General features: G+C 33.7%; 1 protein-coding gene across 4 annotated transcripts; it reads left to right on the forward strand.

Annotated features, from left to right (window-relative positions):
- The first annotated feature begins 262 nt into the window (after window positions 1-262).
- On the forward strand, window positions 263-26,125 carry Znf711 (zinc finger protein 711). 4 transcript variants are annotated; one of them, XM_051179461.1, is made up of 9 exons: window positions 263-505; window positions 3,837-3,941; window positions 11,449-11,994; window positions 18,344-18,499; window positions 18,871-19,008; window positions 20,091-20,201; window positions 20,990-21,034; window positions 22,566-22,709; window positions 23,437-26,125. In XM_051179461.1, the coding sequence occupies exons 2-9, from the start codon at window positions 3,863-3,865 to the stop codon at window positions 24,612-24,614; spliced, it is 2,397 nt and encodes a 798-aa protein (XP_051035418.1). In that variant the 5' UTR covers window positions 263-505; window positions 3,837-3,862; the 3' UTR covers window positions 24,615-26,125. The 4 variants fall into 4 exon arrangements, with proteins under 4 accessions (XP_051035418.1, XP_051035422.1, XP_051035421.1 ...); XM_051179465.1 differs by lacking the exon at window positions 20,091-20,201 and having other exon boundaries at window positions 265-505; XM_051179464.1 differs by lacking the exon at window positions 3,837-3,941 and having other exon boundaries at window positions 447-505.

The raw sequence follows: 26,125 nt of genomic DNA on the forward strand, positions 1-26,125 counted from the left end.
TATGTTGAGCGAGTGGGTCATTCTGCTTTTCCCTCCTTCTCTTCATGTCATTTGGGAAACCTAGAAAACAAAAATCTTCCCACGGAAACTCCTCAGGGACGTCCCAAGATGCGAGCTTGCGCATTCGCACTCCTCCACCGGCAGCGCAGCCTTTGCTGCTAGTCCGCGGGGTCTCTGAGCACAAGCCCAGCGCGGGATCCACGGTCGGCGCCGCGGCGCGCGCGCGCGTGCGCGCCCTCCCCCTTTGGCCCCCTACCCTGCAGCAAGGGTTGCGTGACGTAATGCAACCTCAGCATGTAGGAGCGCTATAAAGCGGGACAAGGCGGCGCGCCTCCCAGTCGCAGAGTAGCTTGTGATTGGCTCGGGCTGCGGAACCTCGGAAACCCGAAAGCTAGGACCTTCCAGGTCCGTGGCTGCCGCCCCCCGCGGCACTTGAGAGCGCGGCCTCAGTCTGTCTGGCGGCGGGGAAGGCGGTGGCGGTGGCGGCCCGCGGCGGCGGTGACAGGTAAGGGGACTCCCGAGGAGAAACTCGGGAGCGCCAGCTCTGCCACGCTCAGCGTGTCTCGGTGAGGGGAGAGGCTCCCACCCAGCGTCTCGGGGAGGGCGAAAGGAACAATGGAAGTGGCGTCTAGTCCCCGAGCTTTTACCTCAGCCACCCGAGTCCCGGCTTCCTCCACCGCCGCCATCCGAGGCCAGGAAACGGAGGCAAGAGGGTCCCCTCCTCAGCCAGCCCCCTCCTCTCCTAGGCCGGAGTCCCCCCCTCCCCGGGGGGAGCTAAAGCCGTCGTTTCGGCCGTCGGTGCTTTAGGGTGACAGGAAAATGGCGGAAAACAAAACGGTGGAGAGTGTGGCGTCCTCTTGGCATTTTCTCTCAGCGACCCCCCTCCACGAGCCTCTCGCCCGCGCCCCGCGTCGCTGCGCTCGCTCGCTCGCTCGCCCGCCCGCCCGCCCGCAGCAGCGGCTGACCTGAGCCCACAGCACGGCACGGCACGCCTGAGGGCTAGCGGGCTTCAGCCAGTCAGGCGGCCCGGGGCCGGGCGTGGGAGGGAGCGACGATCCGGAGCCGTCAGAGCCGGTCTGTGTGTGGGGGGGGGGGGGCGGGTGCCGTGTGCGGCAGCCGTCGCCTGGGCTCCAACACCACCATTTTGCTTGGCGGCGGACTCCCACGTACGGCGGGGCTGCTGGAGCGAGGGGCGGCGAGCAGCTGGGCGGCGCGGGGTGGGGGCAGCGCCAGTGACCGCTGCGCCGCGGGAGAGCAGGGAGGGCGCCGCGGGGGACTCCTCCTTGGTCGGGTCTCGCCTTTCCGCGACGAAGGCTCTCTTGTTCTCGTTCCCTTGAACATCAGTTCGCCTGGGCGACATCGGAGAGGGCACGTGTGTGCGTTCGGCTGGAAATGATTGAAACTTGGCACGGTCGTGGGAAAGGGAGACTTCTGCGGGAAGAGTGCTGCGTCCAAAGCTGCAATATTGCTACTTGCCAGGGCTCCTTTGTCTATCTCTGCGAATACTACTTTCCCATTCTCTTGCTCAGCCGCCTTACCATTTCTCTTCTGTCCCTCGCCCTGTTGACATCACAGAGAAGCCTGCCCCTGAACGAGCTGTTTAGAAGAGAAAGATGAGAGTAAAATCTGATTTTTGGGTTTTCTGTTTACCGTGCATCGATAGAAGGATGTGTACTTGAGGCATAGTTGCTTGGTTTATCTTGGCTCCATAAGCGTGTGTGGTAGACTCTTGTGAAGACTGAGCTTAGCTACCTATCGGTTATTAAATTCCATACTGCTGTCCCCTTACATTATTTATTGATCTATTGAAACTTTATATATCCGAAGAAGTATTGCACTTTATGTCTTTGCTGTCTATACAGTGTGGTACTTCCATAATATTTGCCCTGTATGTGGCAATTTTCACACTTCATTGAGTGCTAGAGTAGATTTTTCTGTATGGATTTGGCAAAGATACACCTTGTCCATGGTTGTTCTTTACTGTCCAAATGAAGGTGTTTTAAGTATATGATTTAAAGAAGATTTGACTTAAGCAGTTTAATTCTAAATGTAATATTGAGTAATCTTTTTTGGGGGGAGGGGTCCTGGTGGTGGCATCCCTCTGACTGCTTTTTAGAGAAACACAGCTTTGAGCATGTGAGCTTTCAAAACCTCACCTTACAAGTTGAAGAGTAGAGAACATTCCTAAGTTGTGTAAGAGATTTGATTAAAAATGCTTTTAAGTATGTAACTTGTATTTTCATAATAGATAAAAAGACATTTTCCCAAAGGAAATGCATTGTGTTGAAGGAAAAATTAAAAAGAAATTTTTCAAAATTCACTTTACAATTAGTAAGGAAATCTACAGTTTCTTCAACCAAATTATGTAAAGGTGATTAACAAATTACTTATTCTTTATTAATTATACAAAATTTAAACTATAGAATGACTTTTGTAACGGTAATAGTTATCTGATAAAGAAAGCAAATGTTAAAATGGAAGTTCACATAGTATATTTTTTAACTGTCAAAATAAATCCTTATGGCATTTTTACTTAAATGTATGTTATTACAGATAATTGATGGTGGTGAACTCCATTGGCCCTTTGTCCTTATCTTGGATGACAGCAAAACAAAACATACTAATTTGAAAGAAAGGCAAAATATACCTAAGAAGTCCTCCCAGATATCTAATTTTGTTCCAGCATAATTTACCTAATTATTTTGGTACATAGAAATAATTATCCACTGATATAGAATATTTTTGTGTACAAAGTGTACAACTCAAGTGTTTAAATAGGAGTTAGTCTTCAATATTCTTCTGCCTGTGGGGTAGCTATAGAGCATTACAGAAGGTGGGGCTTAGGCATGGTTCTAAAATTTTCATTAAGGACATAACCCTTGTGTGTTGTGGTTCAATTTAACAAACACTTCTGAGTGAAAATAACTTAAATACTTTTTATAATTTGCACAATTTTGGTTGTTTGGTTAGAATCTTTTGTTGCTGGAGCAATGCACATAGGCAATTATAAGTAATATATTGAGTGACAACATCTGACTTTCTGTTCCATAGTGTCTGATTGTCTTAATATAGGAAATGAAAAAGGTTGAACTATTGCTTTAAAAACTTCCCCAGAATAGCTTGGTGTTATTAATCATTACTGGAAAATATCAGTTGTACAGTTGCAAGCAAATGATATGCAGAAAGAAACAATGCTAAATGTTTGTGTGTGGTTGGTCTTATCGTTACCATATTTAGAAAGGAGTCATGTTTCATGATTTCCTCAAAACTGTGAGACAAGAGAATGTAGCAGAATAAGGCCAGAAGTCCTTACTGGTTAAAAGAACTCCAGGGAAACTTGTGATAGAACATTTTGCATTATAAGTAGAGCCCCAGGAGCCAGAGGTGAACACAATATCTGCAGAGCTCACTGCAGGACTGATCTGGGTCTGGAAGAAATGGATGAAAGCTACTGGATGAAAGTCACTAATACTAGACATCTGAGTTCTCTAGTAATGTGTAAACATCCAAACTATTAATCTGTCATCATTCATTTTATTTATTACACATATTTTAACTGGACCTCAGTCTTCCAGTTTTGTTCTTTTGCTTTTTATCATGTTCTGATGGCTTACCACCATAACTGTGCCTCATTTTCTGTATTTTGGCTTTACTTCCACCTGCCTCTTTTATGTATGGCTCTCACATACAGCATCTAAGCAGTTTTGGGTTTTCTTTTCTTTTGTAATGAGTTATGCATACTGGTTGTAAGGCATATTTTCTGTTGTGTTTCTCTCAAAATGACTGATTTGGAGATAAATGTTTTAAAACCCCTTTTCAAACCATTTATTTTACAGGTATTTGTGAATGAACTTTGCTAAGGATGGATTCAGGTGGTGGAAGTCTTGGATTGCACACTTCAGATGCTAGAATGGCCCATACCATGATTATGCAGGATTTTGGTAAAGCATTTTCTTTGTTGTATTTTATGATTGTAAAGTAGAATATATTAAAAATTAACAAGGAAGTAGAATTACACTGAAATGATTCCTTTACTGGAAAAATTAAATTGTACAGCTTATTTTCTTAAAGGCAAATATAAACAGTATATTTAAGATCATATAGTTTGTAAGAAATTTGAAATAAACTTGAGATGTAAAGATAATATTTTGCTAGAAATGAAAAACTCACTATGCATACTGCTTAATTGCATCATATTGTGATCGTATATATTAGTTTTCAGATGGAGAAAATGTTAAAACACCTGTCTAAAATACATTTTAAGTTGCATTGTTCTTAAAGCTGGAAAGGGAGCTGCTTCTATCAATACAAAAGGTTAAGATAATTACAAAGAGATAAAGGTAAATCATATATTTGGGAATTATGTTCAGATATCATTCCCTCAAGGTTATTGCCAATAAAATACACTTCTTTTTTAAAAAGATTTGCGTGTGTGTATGTGCACATATGCCCACGCACAAGTGTCTGTGCATGTGCACACGTGTGTAGGCACCCACAGGCCCCAAAAGCAGGCATTGGATCTCTTGCTGCCATAGTTATGGGTGGCTTGGAGCTGTCTGACATGGGTGCTTGGAACTGAACTCAGGTCCGCTAAGAGGGCAGCAAGCACTCTTAACTACTGAGCAATTTTTAGAGCCCACCACCTTTTCCCTTTTTGTCCTAATAAATGAATTCTTAGTTCTATATCCATTTTTTTCAGTAGCCTTAAAGCAGTAATTATTTTGATAAATATGTTAAGAATACATTTATTTTCTAGAAAGAAACTAAATTTTGGGAAGGTTGGTCTGACTTTTAGAAGAGATGGTGCTATCTAAATTAAAAGAAGCAAGGGTGGGCTCTTAGATTTGAAGGTTCAATAGGAATAAAAGTAGAAAACAGAAATGATAAATGGTTGTAAGAAAGACACGGGACCCATAGGGTCATGTGTACTTGACAAAGCTGAAATCTGTGATGGAGACTACAAATAGCGATATTTTGCTTCACCAAAAAATGGTACTATTCTAAGCATGGTTTAATATGCCATTTGCTGCCCCATTTTAAAGTCCATAGTAATAAAAATTAGAGGAACTATATTCTAGTCTTGACAATGATGCTACTAGGTTATAAACTTGGCTGATCCACTTTTTAAATGATATTGAGGTTCTCTTGAGTTCTGTGATTCTTTGACATTTTTTTGAAAATTACACCTGGGTCCCTCAAGGTTGAATTTAGTAAGGATTGAAATTATTGTTAAAGTGATATATAAAGGAGTCATGGATTTATTCTCCTAAAAGATGAGTGAGCTTTGTTATTTATTGATGATTTAGAAATGATTTGGGGTTGGTAAGAAAGTACAAGAATTGTGATAGTAAATCTTGGTTGGCAACTTGATTGGTTTGAGAGGATTTTAAAGTTATTAAAAGCACATGATTGGGTGTGTCTCTTAGGGTGTTTTTGGTAAAGGATTCAGTAGGAGGAAAGATTCACCTGACACAATGGGTATCACCATCTAACAGACTAGGGGCCTAGAGGCAATAAAATAGGAAGACTGTAGAATGCTTGCAACCACAGGCATAGTCTCTTTCTGTTAACCTTTCTTCATGAGGTTAGCTGATTTTTCTCTACTACATACTCCCTGACATGACATTCAGCTTCTCTCTCTTCATTCCCATACCAATGAAAACAGGCTGAAATCTCTGAAACTGTGAGCCAAAAATGAGACTTCTTAATTTTCCTCTCATGTTTAAATCACAGTAATGAAAAAAGTGACATAGGAAGAACTATAAATGAAAGGGAACAAAGTTAATGATAGAGAGATTTTATTTTTTGTCCTTAAAATTCTTGGCTGGGGAGTTTATAAGCTTTAAAAATGCTAAAACCACTTATATTTGAATTTAGGCTGTAGACTAGAGGGATTCTTTAATTTCAATATACTAAACAAATTTTCATTTTAAATGTTAGCTTTGTAACCTAAGCATCTTGAGGTTTTTCTATTTGTGATATTTTATTCACTTTTAGTTGCTTTGGAAATAGGAGCTACATATTGAATTACTTTTATACAAATATTATTTTATTTTTCATTAAGATGTAATTCATATGTCATACTATTTACTCGTTTTACGATTAGTTTTAAAGTAATTATTTTTACTTGTATGTATATGTGTGTATGCACATATGCTACATGTATGCTGGTCCTGTGAAAATGAGAATAGAGTATGAGATCCCTTGGAGCTGGTGTTAACAGGCAGTTATATGCCACCTACAGTGGGTGCTGGGACTGAACTCAGGCCCCAAGGAAGAGCAGCAGGCATTCTTAACTGCTGAACTATCTCTTCAGACCCTATTTTAAAGTTTATAATTCCATGTTTTAGTACAATTAGGGAATTATACAGTGGTCATTGATCCGATTTTCAGACATTTGTTATTCTACAATTATAATCTCAAAATTTTAAATACATATAAAAATGAAATAAAATACCTTATACTTAGTATCAGTTAGTGCCTATCCTTTCTCCACCAGTTTCTAACAACCAGTAATTCAACTTACAGATTCAGCTAATCTGAAAAATTTGTATAAATACAGTCATATAATATATGGCCTTTCATGCATGGCTTCTTTTACTTTAACTCATTTTCATGTGTTATTTATGTTACTGTACATATTAACACATACTCCTCTTTCATTAACAAATTATAGGTGATCACATTATGGCTGAAAGAAACAGTTTTGATTTGGTATGTTTTATGTTGTTTAAGGAAGGAGTAAGAAGATGGGAAAGTTTAAAAACTACTTTTTAATTTTTGTTGTCATTGTTATAATTATTGAGGGCTTCTCTAAAATGAACTAATGAAGTAAATATTTTTATGTAAGAAAAAAAGTAGAGAGCTACTGTTTTTTGTTATATATCTATTCATGATTCAATTGGTTAGTCCTAAAATATATTAGGCTTCCATTTCTCCTTAGTAATACATTTTGAAATTTTTGAAGTTATACAACCATGTAAATTAACACCATGTAACCAGGTCTCCAAATCTGTAAGGTTCTCATTTTATAAGATCAATGTTGTATAGAAAATTGGCAGAACTAATTTATAAGTAATTAGATCAATTTGTTCTGAAAGATGGTTAAGATTTAAAATTTTACAATATCGTCTCATATATTTTTGCTGATATTTGAGTACAGTGATTTTCCTTACAGTCAGTGGTATTGAGTTTAATAGTTGTTTTAAGATTTTAATATTGCAAAGATAAGTATTGCTTTGAAACTTAGTAGCAAAATGGCCTTAGATACTAGTAGAAGACAGATTGTTAAGAAAGAATTAGTTTTGCTGTCACTCTAGTGGAGTGCCAGGTAACCTTTGAACAAATTCTTATAAACTGGAAAATACTTCCTCAGAATTTACTATTTATTGTTACATGTTTATCATTGGCTCACATTTTAGAGATGATTGCTAATCATTTGTAATTTTTAAACTAAGATAAATTCCTCATGCCATTGGGTTCTCCTTAATAAATTTTAAAAAAATATTTAAATGAGTTTCTATATGATAGCTCTTTTAATACTTCTCGAAATATTACTGTAGTAATGCCATGTTTGCTTGATTTTACAAGTATCTCTTTTAAAACTTATCTAGGATAAGAAACAAAACTTTTCCTTCTAGGAGAGTAGAAGCAGCAGCAGCAGGAAAAGAAGAAGAAAATAATACTATAACCTTGAGTCAAAGAATGAATATAGTAACCTTTTAAAATATAGTTAAAATATATTTTTGGGATGTGGTTCAGTGGGTGAAGTACTTGCCATGAAAGCCTAACAACAACCTGTCTTCTGTCTTCAGTTCTTGGTTAAACGAGAGAACCACTTCATAAAGTTGTCCTCTGAGGTCCTACCCATATTTTATATGAACATAAATAATAACAATTTTTAAAGGAAACATGTATTTTGTTCATATATAAAATGGAGATAACACACTTACTTTGAGAATTAAATATGATTATATGTATATTGTGTATATTCTGTCTCTCACACACGTAGTATAAGGCTGCTTGATGCGTTATTAGTGCATAATAAATATTACTTATGTGTATCTGAATAAATAGCATTTTAAAAGAAGTACCGCTCATGTATAGCTGAATAAATGAATTTGTTTTTAAATTTAATGAAATGAAACAGATGAACTGATATAAGAAAGCAAAGTTATGGACCATTTTTGGTCTGAGTAATTTTGACATTATTTTGCTGTAATCATTAGTTCTTGGTATAAGTTTTTAAAGGTCATTTGGTTCAGGTTAAAGAAATATAATCAGGATGAAGAAGTATATTTGGATTCATTTTGGTTTAGGTTTGATTGATTTTGACCTACTCTGGTCTAGGCGAACTTGGAGTAATTTCTTACATTTTCTTAGAATCAGCCGAGCTAGGTTAATCTGAGCATAGGACAGCACTAGCATTATTCTGTCCTTCCATCTTTCCCCACTATCTAATCATAAACCAAAGTAATCTTAATTAATACTCTGAAATAATTAGGAATTACTGAATAGTAAATTACTGATTTCTGAAAACATTTTTATGAAATAGTAATCTTAGCATTTACATATAGAGAACCACATTTTTATGAATTTAATAGGTTTAATATTTAATTTTCTTTACTAAAGCTATCATTTCCAGTCTGTATAAATGCAGGATTTGAAACCCTAGTCTGTCTTCATCTATTAATTTCTGGAGTAATAAATGACAAAAAGTAGTTTTTAAATACATATTCTCATTGTCTATCATTTTTGTAGGGTTGTGGTTATGCTTTTCTTCTCTTATTTTTAAATTATAATTATTTTATTTCTCCCTTTTCTTTCCTTGCTCCAAACCCTCTCCTACATCCCTTCTTGCTCTCTTTCAAATTCATGTCCTATTTTTTCTTTGACGTATATTCATAAATATTTTTCATACATGTATATTACTAATTTATAGCCTGCTCAGTGTATATAATGTTACTTGTGTATATATTTTCAGGACTGATTGTTTGGTATTTGATAACCAATTGGTGTTCTCTTCCCTAAGGTGTACTACTTCTCCCACCCTGAACATTCCATAGTTACAGGTAGCTCCTTGTGTAGGGTTGAAGGCCTTCTGTTTATTTTGGCATGTCTCTTGTTATGTTCTTTTGATGTAATTTAAGATTTAGGTGAAAATTGAAGAATGTAGAGAAGGATTTAGAATAGCTAAAAGGGAGAATGGTTGTGTTGGCATGTGCTTGTAATTCCAGATCTCCTTAGGCAGAGTCAGGTCAGTCATGAGTTCCAGGTCACCCTTGTCTACATAGCCAGTTTGAGGACAGCTTGAATTGTGTGAGGTTTCAAAATCAGTACAATAATAAGACCTTTGTTGAAAAATCAGCTTTCTTTTCATTCTTAGCTTTTTCTCATTTATGGTAGAAACTGGTTTTCCATATTTAACTAACATGCTGATGAATTGGTTATAGTAAGCATTGTATATCTCTAGTGGTGTCTCACTTTACATTCTTTCAGATAGTACTTTATAAGAAAAGTGATAATTATGTTAAAAAGACTAAGTACTGAGTCATTTCTTATAGATGATGCATTATAAGTAGACCCACAAACTCTTAATTAATTTACTGTACCACCTCAGTGTGGCAGAACTTAAAATTCCTCATGAAGAGAGTTTATTTCTCTTATAGTATTTACAATGGAAGTGGGATTTGATGCTTACTATGCTTCTCAAGAGAAAAATTAAAGTTTTCTCTCTGGTGCAAGCTTACTAATATTATCAAGCTAAATCTTAGTCTAGTATGAGTTAAGATTTTTTTTCTCCTAAATCAAGTGTTAAAAGATTCTAAGGTTTTTGATACAGTGATTTCTTTAAGTTAAAGAATTTCATGGGGCTTCTATGGTTATGTTTTATAGTAGAATGTTGTGTTCGCTGATAACAGTGTCCCTTTGTGTTTCTCATTTTGCTTTCAGTGTTTCAAAAACTATATGGTCATGGAAAGTAGGAAAAATTAGTATAGTGAGGTCTTACATGCTTTTTATTAATTTTCCCCCAATGCTGGTATCCTGTTTAACAGTAGTACAATACCAAATCTTAAAAATCAAAGTTTTGGCAATCCCTGTTATCTAAAACTATATACCTTGTTCTTTTCCTATTGTTTGGACATATTTGTTCATGGATTTTTAATTTTTTTTTTACTTTTACCTTTTTTATAAAGTTTCACATGTGTCCTTTGCATTCTGACTACACTCACCTCCCACTTCCTACCACCCCTGTTCACTCTTCACCCCCACCTACTTTATTTCTCATGTTTATGTCTACTCATTTCACTTTGTGCCCCACCAAGATTATCCAGGGCCATTGTGTGATGAGGTATAGAGGTATCCTTTGTAGCATTGTGGTCTCAGCAGAGGTTGTACAAATAAGTATAGTGATTTCCTTCTCTCCCATATAGCTAATAGTTCACAGGTGAAGGATAGATCCCCTTTACCCTCTTTCCTTTCTGTGACTGATTGTTTTTAGGGTTGGTCTTATGGGGGTCAAATGTGGGTAACTATAGTTATGTGAGTTAAGGATAATAGTCTAGGGAATGCAATTTGTAATTCTTCACCTTATCTTTAAGTTCTTACATACATCTTTAACTCTCCTACCCCCTCTTTAATGTTCCCTTATTTGAAGGGGTGATTTAAGTAAATTGCTTAAGGATGAATCCACATCTGTCATTTATTTTCTTCATCTTAAATACAGGTCTAAGTCAGGATACGTTTCAGGAGATTTTTTTCTGGTTGTTGGTTGTGCTCTATTCCTCTTTATGACTAAGTATTATTCAGTGATAAGGATGTGTCAGGGTGCATGCATTTAACCAATCATTTATCTGCTGATGGATTGATATTTGAATAGTGTTAATTTTTTACTATTATGAGGAATAGCTGCTATGAATTATTATGAACATTTAAGTATAGTTTCTGTGTAAACATGTTTTACATTTTCTGGGGCAAAATATTTTAGAATGCAGTTGCTGCTTGTATATAAAATGAATGTTTAGTTTTGTCAGAAACTGCCAAACTATTTTTCTGAATAGCTGTGAATATTTTAATTTCCCAAAACATATAAAAAATAAATTTCTTTGTTTTATTTTAGATTTCTTTGTTTTTTTCTTATTTTAGTTGTGTTAATTATAGTATGGTGATGTCTTAGTATGACTTTTTTTGCTTTTAAATGACAACAAATTACTTTTAAGAGCATAACTTATGTTTTTTGGGCATTTTTACACTGATCTCTAACCTAAATTCCTAATTAGTGATTTTTTAAAATTAGTTAAATTATCAACAATTCTTTTTAAATTATATATACATATATGTGTGTATCAATACATTTAGTACATATTTTAACAATTTTATAGTATGTGTTAAATATATTTTATTAATAGAATAACTTTACCCTTTTTTGAATAATTGTTTGTATTGTAGTGGCTGGAATGGCTGGTACTGCACATATCGATGGAGACCATATTGTTGTTTCAGTTCCTGAAGCTGTATTAGTTTCTGATGTTGTCACAGATGATGGAATAACTCTTGATCATGGCCTTGCAGCTGAAGTTGTCCATGGGCCTGATATTATTACAGAGACTGACGTAGTAACAGAAGGTGTGATTGTCCCTGAAGCTGTACTTGAAGCTGATGTTGCCATTGAAGAAGATTTAGAGGAAGATGATGGCGATCATATCTTGACTTCCGAACTAATTACAGAAACCGTTAGAGTACCAGAGCAAGTTTTTGTGGCTGATCTTGTTAGTGGTCCTGATGGGCATTTGGGACATGTGGTGCAAGATTGTGTTTCAGGCGTTGACTCTCCCACTATGGTATCAGAAGAAGTTCTTGTAACCAACTCAGATACAGAAACTGTGATTCAAGCAGCTGGGGGTGTTCCTGGTTCTACTGTTACAATAAAAACTGAAGATGATGATGATGATGATGATGTCAAGAGCACTTCTGAAGACTACTTAATGATATCTTGTAAGTGACACATAAAGTCAGTTACTTCTGAGATTAATTTCTATAATTTGGAAAGTCATTTTGGAATCAGTGATATAGTTCATAAAGGCAGTAGGAGGGATCTTTGAAAATAATTTCAAAGCTGTGGTGTTGAGATGCTTTTTGAGTTTACCTGTATTTTTAATAACTCTGAAATTGCACACCAAAGTAAAATGAAAAGTTCAATTAATGTCTTAGAATAGAAATAATTTATTTCAAAGGTTCAATAGAAACATTAACTGCTACAAAATTTCAGTGATATGTATGTATGTGTATATACATATATATATATATATATATATATATATATATATATATATATATCAAAATGAGTAACTTACGTTTTTACTGTGTTTAGAAACCAACAGGCATTGGCATTGCCAATAAACTTTTACTTAAGAACTCAAACATAACATGTTTAGATCGGTTATATGAACTTATAATTTTGTCAACTGAAACAAACTTAGTGTCCTGTCTTTCTTTCAAGATTTATATTTTATTTTGATTGATTAGTATTTATATGTGGTCTATGCAAAGCTATTTAATGCTTTTATTTCAGACTACTTACAGTACTCTGTTTGAAAGAAGGTAGAACTATTTTGTTTTCATTTTGCCATACCAACCAGTAAAGATAATAAAAGAATCTCATGGTATGCTTTTGATGGTATATATAAAAACAAGGAGTCCAGCTGGTAGGACACTTGCCTTGACTGCCAAACTCCTATGTTCAATCCCCAGCATACACACATGAATGCACATGTGTGTACACAGGCCTGTGTAAAAAAATGGGTATGTTCTCTATGCATTTTGAAGGGATCATGCTACAATTATAAAAAAAAAATTAGTAAAGGCTTTTTAACTCTTCTAGGAAATAATATTTTCCCTTTTAAAAATAAAAATAAAACACAGAGGAGGGAATCACCATGTAGAAAGTCTGTGTATGTGTGCTTATGTGCTTATAACATGATTCTATGTTTTGTATGTGTTAGTGATTTTAAAACCAAAACCACAAACTGGATTTATGTAATTTTTAAATATATTTTTAAAGTATATTATGTTAACCTTTCTTTTGTAAGCATTTTTGTGCTTTTTCTTCTGCTTTTTTCTTTTTTCTTTTCTTTCTTTCTTTTTCTTTTTTTTTTTTTTTTTTTTTTTTTGAGGCAGCTTTACATACTACAAGCTGGCCTCAAAGTTGTGGGTATCCAAGACTAGCCTTGAACTTCTGGTCCTATTAACTCCTGCTTCTGTGCCATCATGCTCAGCCTGGTAATAATTTGCCAATGAATATTTACATTTTCTTTAAGAGAATTGGGTGCACTACTAAGAAATTGTGGGAGTGTTACTGCTTATTCTTACATGTATGTGACTTACTAGGGCAACTACTTATTTACATACTTGTAATGCTAGAAATCTTAGATGTTATGTTTTATAGGTTATCATGACTTATCATTTGTTTTCAAATATTTTTAAGGAAGAGACATACATTTCTAAGTCTGGTACCATGGTCTGTGCCTATAATTTGGAAGTAGAGGCAGGAGGATCATGAAAAAGAATAATGTTCTTTTAAGAATATTTTAAGCTAGAATATTTATCTTTTTATTTTTTAATAATAAAATGTAATAATATAAAACAAAAGCTAACACATTAGAGTTGAACATACAAACATAAGGAAAAAAGTGCAAGAGAAGACACAATGCTAAGTGAAGAGATTTCTGTCGTTTTACTCTAATAGATTTAACTGAAAATTAAAGAGAAGATTGTATTATTATCATGTTATTGAAACTCCAGTGCTTTGGTTTTATGTTGAATTTAAGCTAGAGATTGATTACTTCTTAATTATTTGTGAGAGAAGCAGGAACAGTTTAAACTTTTTCTTTAGAACTTAAATCATGTAAAGTGAATAATCCAGTCCAGCGAAGACAAGCAGTGCATGTGGTTTTTCTCATATATGAAATCTACAGTGGTGAGTGCACTAGAGAAAATGAAAATAAAATGGAGAGTATTAGGATTCTGGAAGCAGAAGGGAAAAGTAAGAAGATGGCAGGAGAGAGACATGGAAATGTCATAATGAAATAGATGTTTGTACATGTAGTATGTGCTAATAAATTGTATTACATAATTTATGTATACACATACACAAACACTAAATAATTTTTATATTACCCATGCACTCTGATTTTCCTATCCATACTCCCAAGTGCAGGGATTCTAGGCATGTGCTATTAAGCCCAGCTTAGAACTATTTCATAAAAATTTGTACAGACAAATCATAGAAAATATGTAAGGTGTGACTATTCAGAATTTTCCCACATTTTTATTGTTTTGAATAGTTATAATATTCATAATTGAACTGTTTACTCTTAATATTTTATTTTCCCCTCTTCATCTTTTTAATCTTCATTTCATTGTCTTTTGGTGTCTGGTGGCTATTGAGTCAAGTATTATGTAATAAATTGCCTTTAAAAACTCCATTCTAAATCAAGAGGTCCTTTACTTTTTTACCCCAAAATATAGACGTTCCAAAATATTTAAGGGGTGAAGCTGAATGTTTCAAGCAGATCTAGCTTCCCTAAATATTCCTGTAAAAAATCTTATTAAGTAACAGGACATTAGAGTTAAGATTTGGTTTTAACTCATTTTGAGGTGCATCTGAATTGAATCCATGTTTAAAACAAACCTCACAACTTCTTTATCCTACCAGATGAATAACATTGTCCACTTGTGCTAAGTAACTTTGAAATTAATACACAGTATTTATGTTTGCCTAAAGTTCCAGATGAATTCTTATTTTTATAAGAAGAATCTAACATATTTAAGACATTTATGGATGATCATTTCCTGTGTGAAAAACTTCACTGGAATGAGGAATCTCCTTCATAATGATGCACTGTAGTGTAAATAGGACTTTTATTTATGAAATTGAATTCATATAGGAAAATGTCATTTAAATTTTGCCAATTTTAAGAGTAAAAGAATAATGTTTATAGCTTTGCAATGTGAACAATATGAATAGTTTAGCAAGATTCAATTTATACTACAAAATTAATAAGGTATTTAAATTATTGTTTGTTCATATATTAATAGTAGAATTTCTATCACTTCAACCAATATGAAACTTTTAATTATGCTAAAATTAAACCTGGTATGCTCTTAAAGTTATTCCCCACTCTTCACTCCCAGGCAACAGTAAACATGGTTCATAAAGTTTGCTTATTTTACATATATATTTCATGTACATGGAATTGTATAATATGTGAAAATTCCTTTCTGTCTTAGGGTTTCTTAAAGGTCATCCATATCAAAGCGTTTATCATTGTAGCTTTCATTTTTTATTACCAAATGATATTCCATTATAAATATATATAATTTAGTTTACCATCATTGGTGGACAATTTATTGGTTTCTACTTCTTAACTGTTATAAATAAGGATGATAGGAAAAACGTGTACAAGTTTTTGTGGTGGTATATATTCATTTCTTCTGGATATATACTTGAGCATGGCATGCTATTAAAATTCAAATGTGACTTTTTTTGTTTTCTCTGCATTATAGAGGAGATCCTTTGTTTATTGTTTAATCACAATGATATATCAGTATATTGCATACTTATATAATAGCCATAACATAATTTTTTTATTTTTATGTACCATAACGGGCAAATTCAAAAGCCTTTGTAGCTTTAAAAAGGAGGCCATCGATTTGGGGAGGAATGAGATGGGCATGGTATAAGAGGGAGGAGGGAAGTGATATAATTGTATTTTAATCATTTTTTAGAATGAGTATTGTACTGTATATTTTGGTAAAATGAAGTTTTAATCAAATTGGGTCAGTGATCTACAAATGAATATCGAATATTTCCAGTCTTTCAGTGCTGGCAAAACATGTACCTTACTTATGTTCTTGTCTTTAATGCAAATAGAATTTTGTGGGGGTGTTATGTTGCTCACTTAAAGTTGGGTTCAGAAGCAGTAGTATTGTGTATGCCTACAAATAAGCAATAATTTAAGCTTGAGTCTATTAAGTATTTAATTTTATCTATATTAAGAACAGTCCCTGAAAGACAAGTGGTGGTACATTGCTGTAATCTCAGTATTGGAGAGGCAAGGTAGGAAGTTTGTAAGCCCCATGCCCACATAGAAAGGTCTGCATAGCTAGGAAGCTAGGGCTACATAAAACCAGCTCTACATCCTAAAAATAAGAAGAAAAAATATGTGAGAATGTATTTCTTAATTCATTTTTTTCCTAGTAAAACTTTAACATTAATAATGTTTTATTTTCTGTAAGTAAGAATACAGAATAAATATTAGTATAAAGCTGGTGGCTATACTCCAAGTTCACACCACTTTTAAAATAATTACCATTTATTAGCTAAAAATGCAAAACAAATTCAGTTGCTTCATCCATTTCAAAATTATTCATTCTGAGATGCTTAATCTAAGCAGGAAACAATGGGTATGTTAAACATTCAAATTATGAAGCTTTTTTTAAAAGTAGAAGTGAAATCAGAAAGAATACCAATAGAAAAATGATAAGGGCATATCAACTCTAATTACAATATTTATAGCTAAAATTATGGCACACAGTTTAGAACTAGGACTTTTAAAAAGTTTTATTTAAATCCCATTTTTAAGTCCATGAATGACCAAATGATTTTTACTTGAAAATTAACTTATTGTTTTAATATTTCTATGACCTCATTATTTTATTTGATATTTATAAGAAAAACTGTTAAACAGCTCATCATCTTAATTCATGACATTTTTAAACCCCATAATTGCTAAATACAGTAGTATGATTAGGAGCTACAATGGAATACAAATATTTAGATCATTCTTGTGTTATTAGAGTGCTAGCTTCTTAAACTTTTAAATAAAGTGGAAACATTTATATTTAAATAAGTGAGTTTTTCCATTTCATATGGACAAAACATTTTTCATGACATATCAAACTTGAAACTGAACTAGCAAAAATGTAGATTTTTGACTCATTTAGGATCTGCCTGAAATTTTAACAAGCACCAAGGTTATAGCTCTTTAATGCATTTTATTATATTTTTTCATAGTTCTAAAATTGTTATATATATTCAGAGGCTTCAGTGTTTAGTGTTTCATGTGTGGTATTCTGAAATATGTAATTACACAATTTTGGTTTAGATTATGCTTTAGTTTTTATAGGAACAGGATTGAAATTAAAATGTTAGAGATACAATAATTGTAGAGAATATATTGAATATAACTTATGATTGTTGTAAGATTATTAATAGGATATATTTCATAGTTTATGTAGAATATTCATGTGACATATTGTATCTTCCTCAGAAACTATAGAACAAAATAAAATTGTATATGTATGTTGAAAATCTTTAGTAGTAGTCTCAAATATGGTTGATTTGCTTTTCTGTATGGCTTTTTTTTTTTCATATGCCCTGAAGCATCAGGTTTTTAACAAGGAAAAAGTACCATGCAGTTAGGTATTATCTTTTTTCTGAGTTTAAAACAAAGTTTATTTTATACACGCACAAAATTTTTGGTTTGAGATTCTCTTCAAATGCCTCAACAGAATTTTGAGCTGTTAGGTAATATTTTCATGATCATTTATGAAAAGTCCTTTTTAACTAAAATCATTTGGATATGTTTTATTTCATCGTTTAAGATAATAGACTTGATAAATTAGTTTGAGAAACAACTGGTTTTTAATTTGAGATGTTTATGTAAAATTATTTGATGATGCATATATTTTTCTGTTACAAACTTTGGTGATAAGGATTTTTCTTAAAATACAGTCTATGCTTTATTTCATAATTGCATGTGAAGTGAATACCTAAGTGGGAACTACTTACACTTTTTTCATCTAAAGCCTGATGATTCAGTGAATATAAAAACATACGAAAAGACAAAGACACAAAATTTGAAGTAACCACTTACTTTAAAATCATATTCTGTATAGTTTTAAGGATAGCATTAATATCACAGGACCATGATATATGAACTGCTGTTAGTTAGATATTCATAAATTGCCAAAATCATGTCATATTTAAGAAATAGAGCCTATTTAAATACATGTTTGCTATTTTAAATTTCAGTGCTTCTATACAGAAACATGTTTTGGGTAATTTATTGTAATTTAAAATAATTTTATGTAATTTTGATCCTGTGATATAGCTACCTTGAGTATTGTTTTCATGAAACAGCATTTTTAGTGACTGCATAATAGAACACTAAGGGAATATAGTGGGTAGGTGGTTAAAACATTTTATTTTCCCATTATGCTTAACACTCATTAAATGTCAGAGGTACTTTTTGACTTAAATTGTTTCCTTTATATTTTGCAGTGGATGATGTGGGAGAGAAGTTAGAGCATATGGGGAACACACCATTAAAAATCGGTAGTGATGGCTCACAAGAAGATGTTAAAGAAGATGGATTTGGTTCAGAAGTGATAAAAGTGTATATATTTAAAGCAGAGGCTGAAGATGATGTTGAAATAGGTACAAAGCTATTTTAATTCCACAATATAAGAGACATTAGAATTTTTATCTTTCATGGAGATGATTCTAAAATTCTCAAAAGACAAAAATGTTCATAGGCTTCTTAGTGTATTTCTAGAACTGTGTATGAATATTTATGTATAAAGTGGGAATTGGGATTATGCCATTCTTAGATTCTTTCTGATACGAAACTTATTATGGTAGAAAACTTTAAAACGAAAATAATTGGGATTAGGAGAAGGATTGTGATGAGTGTTTGAGAGCATTGATGACAAAGGCAGGTATTTTAGATTTTAGAACTACTTCTAGCATTTAATTCAGAGATTTATCCCATAATATATTTCTAATTTACATGTGTTTTAATTTTAAAGGTGGGACAGAAATTGTCACAGAGAGTGAATATACCAGTGGACATTCTGTAGCTGGAGTGCTTGACCAGAGCCGAATGCAGCGAGAGAAAATGGTTTACATGGCTGTTAAAGATTCTTCCCAAGAAGAGGATGATATCAGTAAGATAAAAAAAGGCACTGCAATAATTTATAAGAAACAATGATATAAAAGTTAAATGCAATTGATAACAATAGATGTACTGAATAAGAACAAAGTTTAAAGCCGGGCGTTGGTGGCACACGCCTTTAATCCTAGCACTCCTGAGGCCGAGGCAGAGGCAGGCAGATCTCTGTGAGTTGGAGGCAACACTGGTCTACAGAGCAAGTTCTAGGACAGACTCCAAAGCAATATAGAAACCCTGTCTCAAAAAACCAAAAAAAAAAAAAATAGTTTAAAAAGAATAAGCCATTTCATGCAAAGGGCCCTTTTTTTTTTAGATATTCTGCATTAATGTATTACTTAGATAAGGATACATGGCTTTACATTTCAAATAATATGTTATAAAGAGATGAAGAGTTTACTGTTTTGATGTAATGAAATTCACAAATATGTAGAAATTGAATCCTATAGTACACAGTTTATCTGTGTAATCATACCTGTTTAATTGGAGTTGGAGAAGTGGCTCAGTAATTAAAAGTGCTTACTGCTCTTGCAAAGGACCCAGGTTCAGTTTCAGTTCCTATGTCTGGCAGATTATAACCATACCTGTAACTCCAGTTCCAGGGGATCCAACATCCTCTTCTGATTTACATGTACTGCACATAAGCTCACATTGGAATACACACACACACACACAACACACACACACACACACATTTTTAAAAAATCTTTAGGTGTGATAATTTCATTTATCTTTAATAATTAATCTCTGAGGTAGAAACTAATATTCCAGTTTGTAAGACAAATAAAGGCTCAGAGAAAATAAGTTGCCCAAGACCTTTACAGTACTAGAATTTGAATTCTTGTCTAACTCTCCTGCCAGTGTTTTCTCCACATGGCAGTAAGCATTTTTGGCCTATCTGGATTTAGCAGTGGATGGGCTAACTGGTTGATCTCCTGTCACTGAGATGTTAGGTTGGTAAGTATTTATACAAACCATTCTGCCAGAATCTTTATTATATTCTTCATGGGTAATTGTTACTAGGGATTTTTGGGACTGAGGACCACAGGGCAAAATCCACATTATTATTTCCAAATTTAGGTCATGCTGATATATCAAATGAAGTGTACATGGAAATCATTATAGGGGAAGAGGAAGGAACACACCTTGAGATTCAGCTTGAGAATTCTGATGTTAATAAAACATCATATGGTAGGACACTAGTATTTTTACCTTAGTTTGCATTTGCTATGCCATTGAGCAATTAAATATTCTTTGCCATAATGCCACTGTGTTGGCTAATAGAATAAAATGTTCTGCTGTGAATTGATTCATCTCCAATTATTTTACATAATTTTTTTATCACAATCTTATACTACTAAACCTAATTTAATGAATTTTTGTTACACTCTGTGCAAAATCCTACCTGTATAAGTGAGCATCATAACATGCTTTATTTTCCTAATAGGAGTATCCATTCAAAATTAATTCTTCCCCTTTATCAAAAATGTATTATATTTGTTGACATATAAATAAAAAAACTAAGATTCTAGGAAAAAACAAATTTTTTAGAACATATATTCATTTATCAAGTTTTTTCTTAACCACACTCTATCTTTTGTTAATCTCATTTTTATGTAATGTATACATTAAAAACCTCTGATGTACAGTGCATTAATTTATCAAAAGTTGTTTTTCTCAAAGGTTCATTCATTCAACAGTCATGCATGTATTGAACATCTTCATTTCTAAGGGGTACTCTGCTGAAATAGCTACTCAGTTTCACTTAAAATGTAAAACTGTTCTGGATGTTATCAATTCTAATGGGGTAGACAGTAGTCCTTATTTTCAGTGGAGGATATTGTCTAACTTAGGTAAGTTTTCAAAAACAAGTTTATTTCGTTGAGAAATTGGGGCAAACATAATTTTTTATAGATTAAAATATGATCTGTTAGTTTCTCTAGGCAGTATATCAGTTCATAACTAATTCATTTCTATAGATGAAAGAAGAGTTTCCCGAAGATATGAAGACTGTCAAGCAACAGGTAAGAGAACATTATAAATGAGATATAAATTATGTTTTGTTTTATATACTACTTGCTAAATAAAAATGTTAGCTTATGTCTGTAGGCATATTAGTTGGACTTCACCTATTATAGATGCTATATAGAAGTTTTCCTCTTTTTAACAGCCAACATATATAAATACTGTATTAATTTGTGAATGAAATCCATTTTAGGTTTCCCTGATAGTACAATTATTGGACAGTTTACAACATGGACCATAAAAGGTTGCGATGGAAAAATAATACAAATTACTTGAAGAGAAAAAGAACAATTGTTCATATCAACCATTTATTAATGTCATTCTTGGAGTGAGACTGCCTTAATTTCTATAGCAAACATCTAACATGAATATATCATAAATTTAACCCCAGCTTAATAACTTTTCTTGTTTAGTATACTCTATTTAGTATTATTCCATGGTCAGTTTACTTTTCTTAAGGAGACTTTTTAATCATGACAATATATATAATCATTCTGTTTATTTTTCTACTGGGCAGGATTTGACTCTAAAATTTTAATGTAGGTTTAATAGAAATCAACAGAAGACATATATCAGCATATATGCTAGTCTGACAGTTTTATAGAGTTAAAATTTAATATCCGACTTATTTATAGTTGTATTGCTGTGAAAAACTATAACCTAGGCGTCCTTTATTAAAGAAATCATTTAATTGGGAGCCTGCTTACAGTTTCAATGGATTAGTACATTATCATGTCAGGAAGCATGGCAGCAGGCAAACAAACAAGTAGGCTTGGGGATGAGAACTTACATCCTGATCCACAGGCAGGCCAGCAGAGAGGAACTTGCGCTTATGGTGTGGTTTTGAAACCTCCAATTTCACCCCCACCTTCTCCTACAAGGCCACACTGCCTCCAATAAGGCCATAGCTCCTTAGCCTTCCCAAACAGTTCAACTAACTGGGAACCAAATATTCCCATTGAATGAGGGCTAGGCTCATTAAAACCATTACAGTGTATTTGTATGATATGATAGAGTTATGAGAATTGGTTTCATTAAAGAGTTTATTTTGTATGCATTGATCACATGGCAGCAAATTACCTGCCATGTATATTTTAATCCCCAAAGTCAATCTAAGTAACTTTGAAATCATAAAACACATGTATCATCTATTTTACATATAACTACCATGACTGTAACAGTTCACTTGGTTATATATGTTCTTTGCTGAATCCATTTAACTTTATCAGGTTCTATTCATAAGAAGTTGGTCTGATGTTTTTATTTTTTATGGTTTCTTAAAGTTTCTTATGTTAAATTAATCTTACCAGTTTATTCCTTTAGGATATTCATGTGAAATAACTTAATTTTGTGTACTGTCTTACTCAATGTGCTTGCATGTGCACAAGAGGATATGTATAAAACTAAGGAAAATGAGAAAATGTGTATGCTTTCTTAAATTTAATACCATAACTAAACACCATGTCACATCAAGTAATTTACCTAACAGAATCCTGAAACAATAAATATATGTGATTGAACTGTTTTCAGGAAACACTTTTGACTCAGCATTAGAAAACAGAAGCACTACAGCAGCACAGTTCCTTCAAATTTGTGATAGCATTAACACAAATAAAGTACTTAAACAAAAAATCAAGAAGAGGAGAAGGGGAGAAACAAGGCAGTGGCAAACAGGTAAGGTTCTTATGTTTAAAGAATAGTATAGTAATTTGAGATGTACAGTTTTATGTAATACAAGGAGGAAAGATAATATTTGCAAGGTAGTTATCCCCCCATATAGCCCTGTATATTCTATAGATAACTAAAAACACATATATGTATGTATATATGTATATATAAACTATATATAGATAGATTAAGATTTATTTTAATTTGGCGTGTGTGTGTGTGTGTATGTGTACACTACATGTATGCAGGTGTTTGTGGGGGCTAGAAGAGAGTGTTGCATCCAGTGCAACTGGAATTACAAGTAGTTATGAGCTGCCTGATCTGGAAGCTGAGAACCAAACTAAAATCCTCTGAGAAAGCAAAAAGTGCTCTCAAATGCTATTTCTCCAGATCTGGTATTAAATTTTAGCAGTATGTTGTTGGTGCTTTAAAGTGCTTATTTCCTCCTTATTCAAGAGATATTTTAAAGACAAATTCCATATGATTATAAAGGTGCTTTATTCCTCTTTTTTATATTTCATACCATAGATAAGTAGTGTACAGTAGAAAGCCACTCATTTCTCAGTAAGCAACTTTACTACAAAAAGTTTATAATATGCATTTTATCTTATAAGGCTTTTATTTAACTACTATTTCCACATACTGAATTTCAGCTAGTTTTAGGAGCCTGTTTTACAAAATATTTTAAAGCAGTGTGATCAGATGTTATAACTTCTTTTTTTCCCTCATCCAGCTGTTATAATAGGCCCTGATGGACAGCCCTTGACAGTATACCCTTGCCACATTTGCACAAAAAAGTTTAAATCCAGGGGATTCTTAAAGAGACACATGAAGAATCATCCCGATCATTTGATGAGAAAGAAATACCAGTGTACAGATTGTGACTTTACAACTAACAAGAAAGTGAGTTTCCATAACCACTTAGAAAGCCATAAGCTCATAAACAAAGTTGATAAAACCCATGAATTTACAGAATACACTAGAAGATACAGAGAAGCTAGTCCACTAAGTTCAAATAAACTCATCTTAAGGGACAAGGAGCCGAAGATGCACAAGTGCAAGTACTGTGATTATGAAACTGCCGAACAAGGACTGTTAAACAGACATTTATTGGCTGTTCACAGCAAGAATTTTCCTCATGTTTGTGTTGAGTGTGGAAAGGGTTTTCGTCATCCTTCTGAACTCAAGAAACATATGAGAACCCATACCGGTGAGAAGCCATATCAGTGTCAGTTTTGTGTCTTCAGGTGTGCAGATCAATCAAATCTGAAAACTCACATTAAGTCTAAGCATGGTAGCAACTTGCCATATAAATGTGAGCATTGTCCTCAAGCATTTGGTGATGAGAGAGAGCTTCAACGCCATCTGGATTTGTTTCAAGGACATAAAACACACCAGTGTCCTCATTGTGATCATAAGAGCACCAACTCAAGTGACCTTAAGCGGCACATCATATCTGTCCATACCAAGGACTTTCCTCACAAATGTGAAGTCTGTGATAAAGGTTTCCATCGTCCTTCAGAGCTTAAAAAACATAGTGATATTCATAAGGGTAGGAAGATTCATCAGTGTAGGCATTGTGACTTTAAAACATCAGATCCTTTTATTCTTAGTGGTCATATTCTTTCAGTTCATACTAAGGATCAGTCATTGAAGTGTAAACGGTGCAAGAGAGGGTTCAGACAACAGAATGAGCTCAAAAAGCACATGAAGACACATACCGGAAGGAAGATTTACCAGTGTGAATATTGTGAATACAGCACCACAGATGCATCTGGCTTTAAACGACATGTGATTTCAATACATACGAAAGACTATCCACACAGGTGTGAATTCTGCAAGAAGGGATTCCGAAGACCATCCGAAAAGAATCAGCATATAATGAGGCACCACAAGGAGACTCTTATATAGTAAGATCAATATAAGGAAAGGAGTTATTTACAAAATAAGATAAGCTATTTGGAAGGAGAATTTCGCTGTTTTATCTGGTTTCAAAGCTTGATATATTAAGTCATACCTTTACATTCTTTGTATTAGAGATCTTAAAATATTGGGATTAGAAGGGGAATCTCATAGCCCTTTGAAAATTACTTAAAGAGTTCAAGAAGCACCATAGGATGGTTGCAGAGGAACTTAACTCTGTATTAACAATATTATATGCATAACTAAACTATAGAGGGAGAAATGTTAAGACACCTTATTTGATTGGTCATACTAGAAGTAAGTGTTTTTGAAAGGAAAATACATAAACGATGTAGAAATGCTTTGCTGTACCAAGCAGCCTCACTTTTATGCAATTTTCAAAATGGGGTGGGAAAAGAATGTGCAGTCATCCATCAGTCACTTAGTCATTGAACCTTTTATATTGTCCTGGACATTGGATTCCAGAAATGGCAAATGTTTTATGTATTCGTTGCAAGGAATCTCATTGAGAAAACAAGTTATATTAATTCAGTACTAGTAAAAAAAAAGCACTTCAGAGTTGCTGATATTTTATCACGGGATAGGATGTTTAAGACATAGCATTCTGTGCTGAAATATGAAGTGAAATATAAGAAATAAGGTTCCAGTTTTGATGTTCAAGTAGATTCAGTATGGCATATATGATAAAAGTGTATTTGAGTCAAATGTGGCTTTCTAAACTGGATGCAACTATAACATTACAAAGTCAGAACTATGTTTCTTATTATCTAAATATTAAATTGAGAGAACAGTTTTCTTAAATATTAAAGTATTTAGAATTTTTAGGACAGTTTTAGTAAGTATGACTGTTTGTCTTACTTGCTCTAATGTTTAAAGGTGCAATTTTATGCCATTATTGAAAAGTTTGATTTTTAAAATCTATATACCATATTTAACATAAATTTTCAATGAGGTGGTATTTATGCAGTATTTAACAGAAAATATGCTGCCAATAGAGTTTGGAGTTGGATATTCAGTTTACAGTGTATAAATTTAAAATATGCATCCCTTTAACAACGCTTTGTGTTAGCATGCTGCAAATCAAAATGGCGCTTAATATTAAAAGCTGGTGTAGGGAATTTTAATGAAAATCCTGTTCATAAATGTAATGGATATGATGTGTACTTTTAAGTTTTAGTTGGCTTAATTTAGTTTATATTCAGCTGTTCAGCATAATTAAAATGTAATTTTTCTTCATGGTATATTGTGGCTTTGTGTTTAAGTAATATTCACCTTTCTGTTTTTGCACCAGATAAGAATCAGTTACTTGAAAATAAATTTTTTATCTTTCTTAACTTCAGAATACTAAATTTGGAAAAATCTACTAAACTTGTGTGTTATGTGGCTGTAAATGATGTACACGCTGTAAAATAAGATTGTTACTGTTATGTGAACTTATTATTTCTAAATGTTACTCATTGAAATGAGCATACAATAAAAAGCATTTATTGCACTTAAAA

The sequence above is a fragment of the Phodopus roborovskii genome, unplaced genomic scaffold, assembly GCF_943737965.1.
Source record: "Phodopus roborovskii unplaced genomic scaffold, PHOROB, whole genome shotgun sequence".
In the NCBI taxonomy this organism is placed as follows: Eukaryota; Metazoa; Chordata; class Mammalia; order Rodentia; family Cricetidae; genus Phodopus; species Phodopus roborovskii.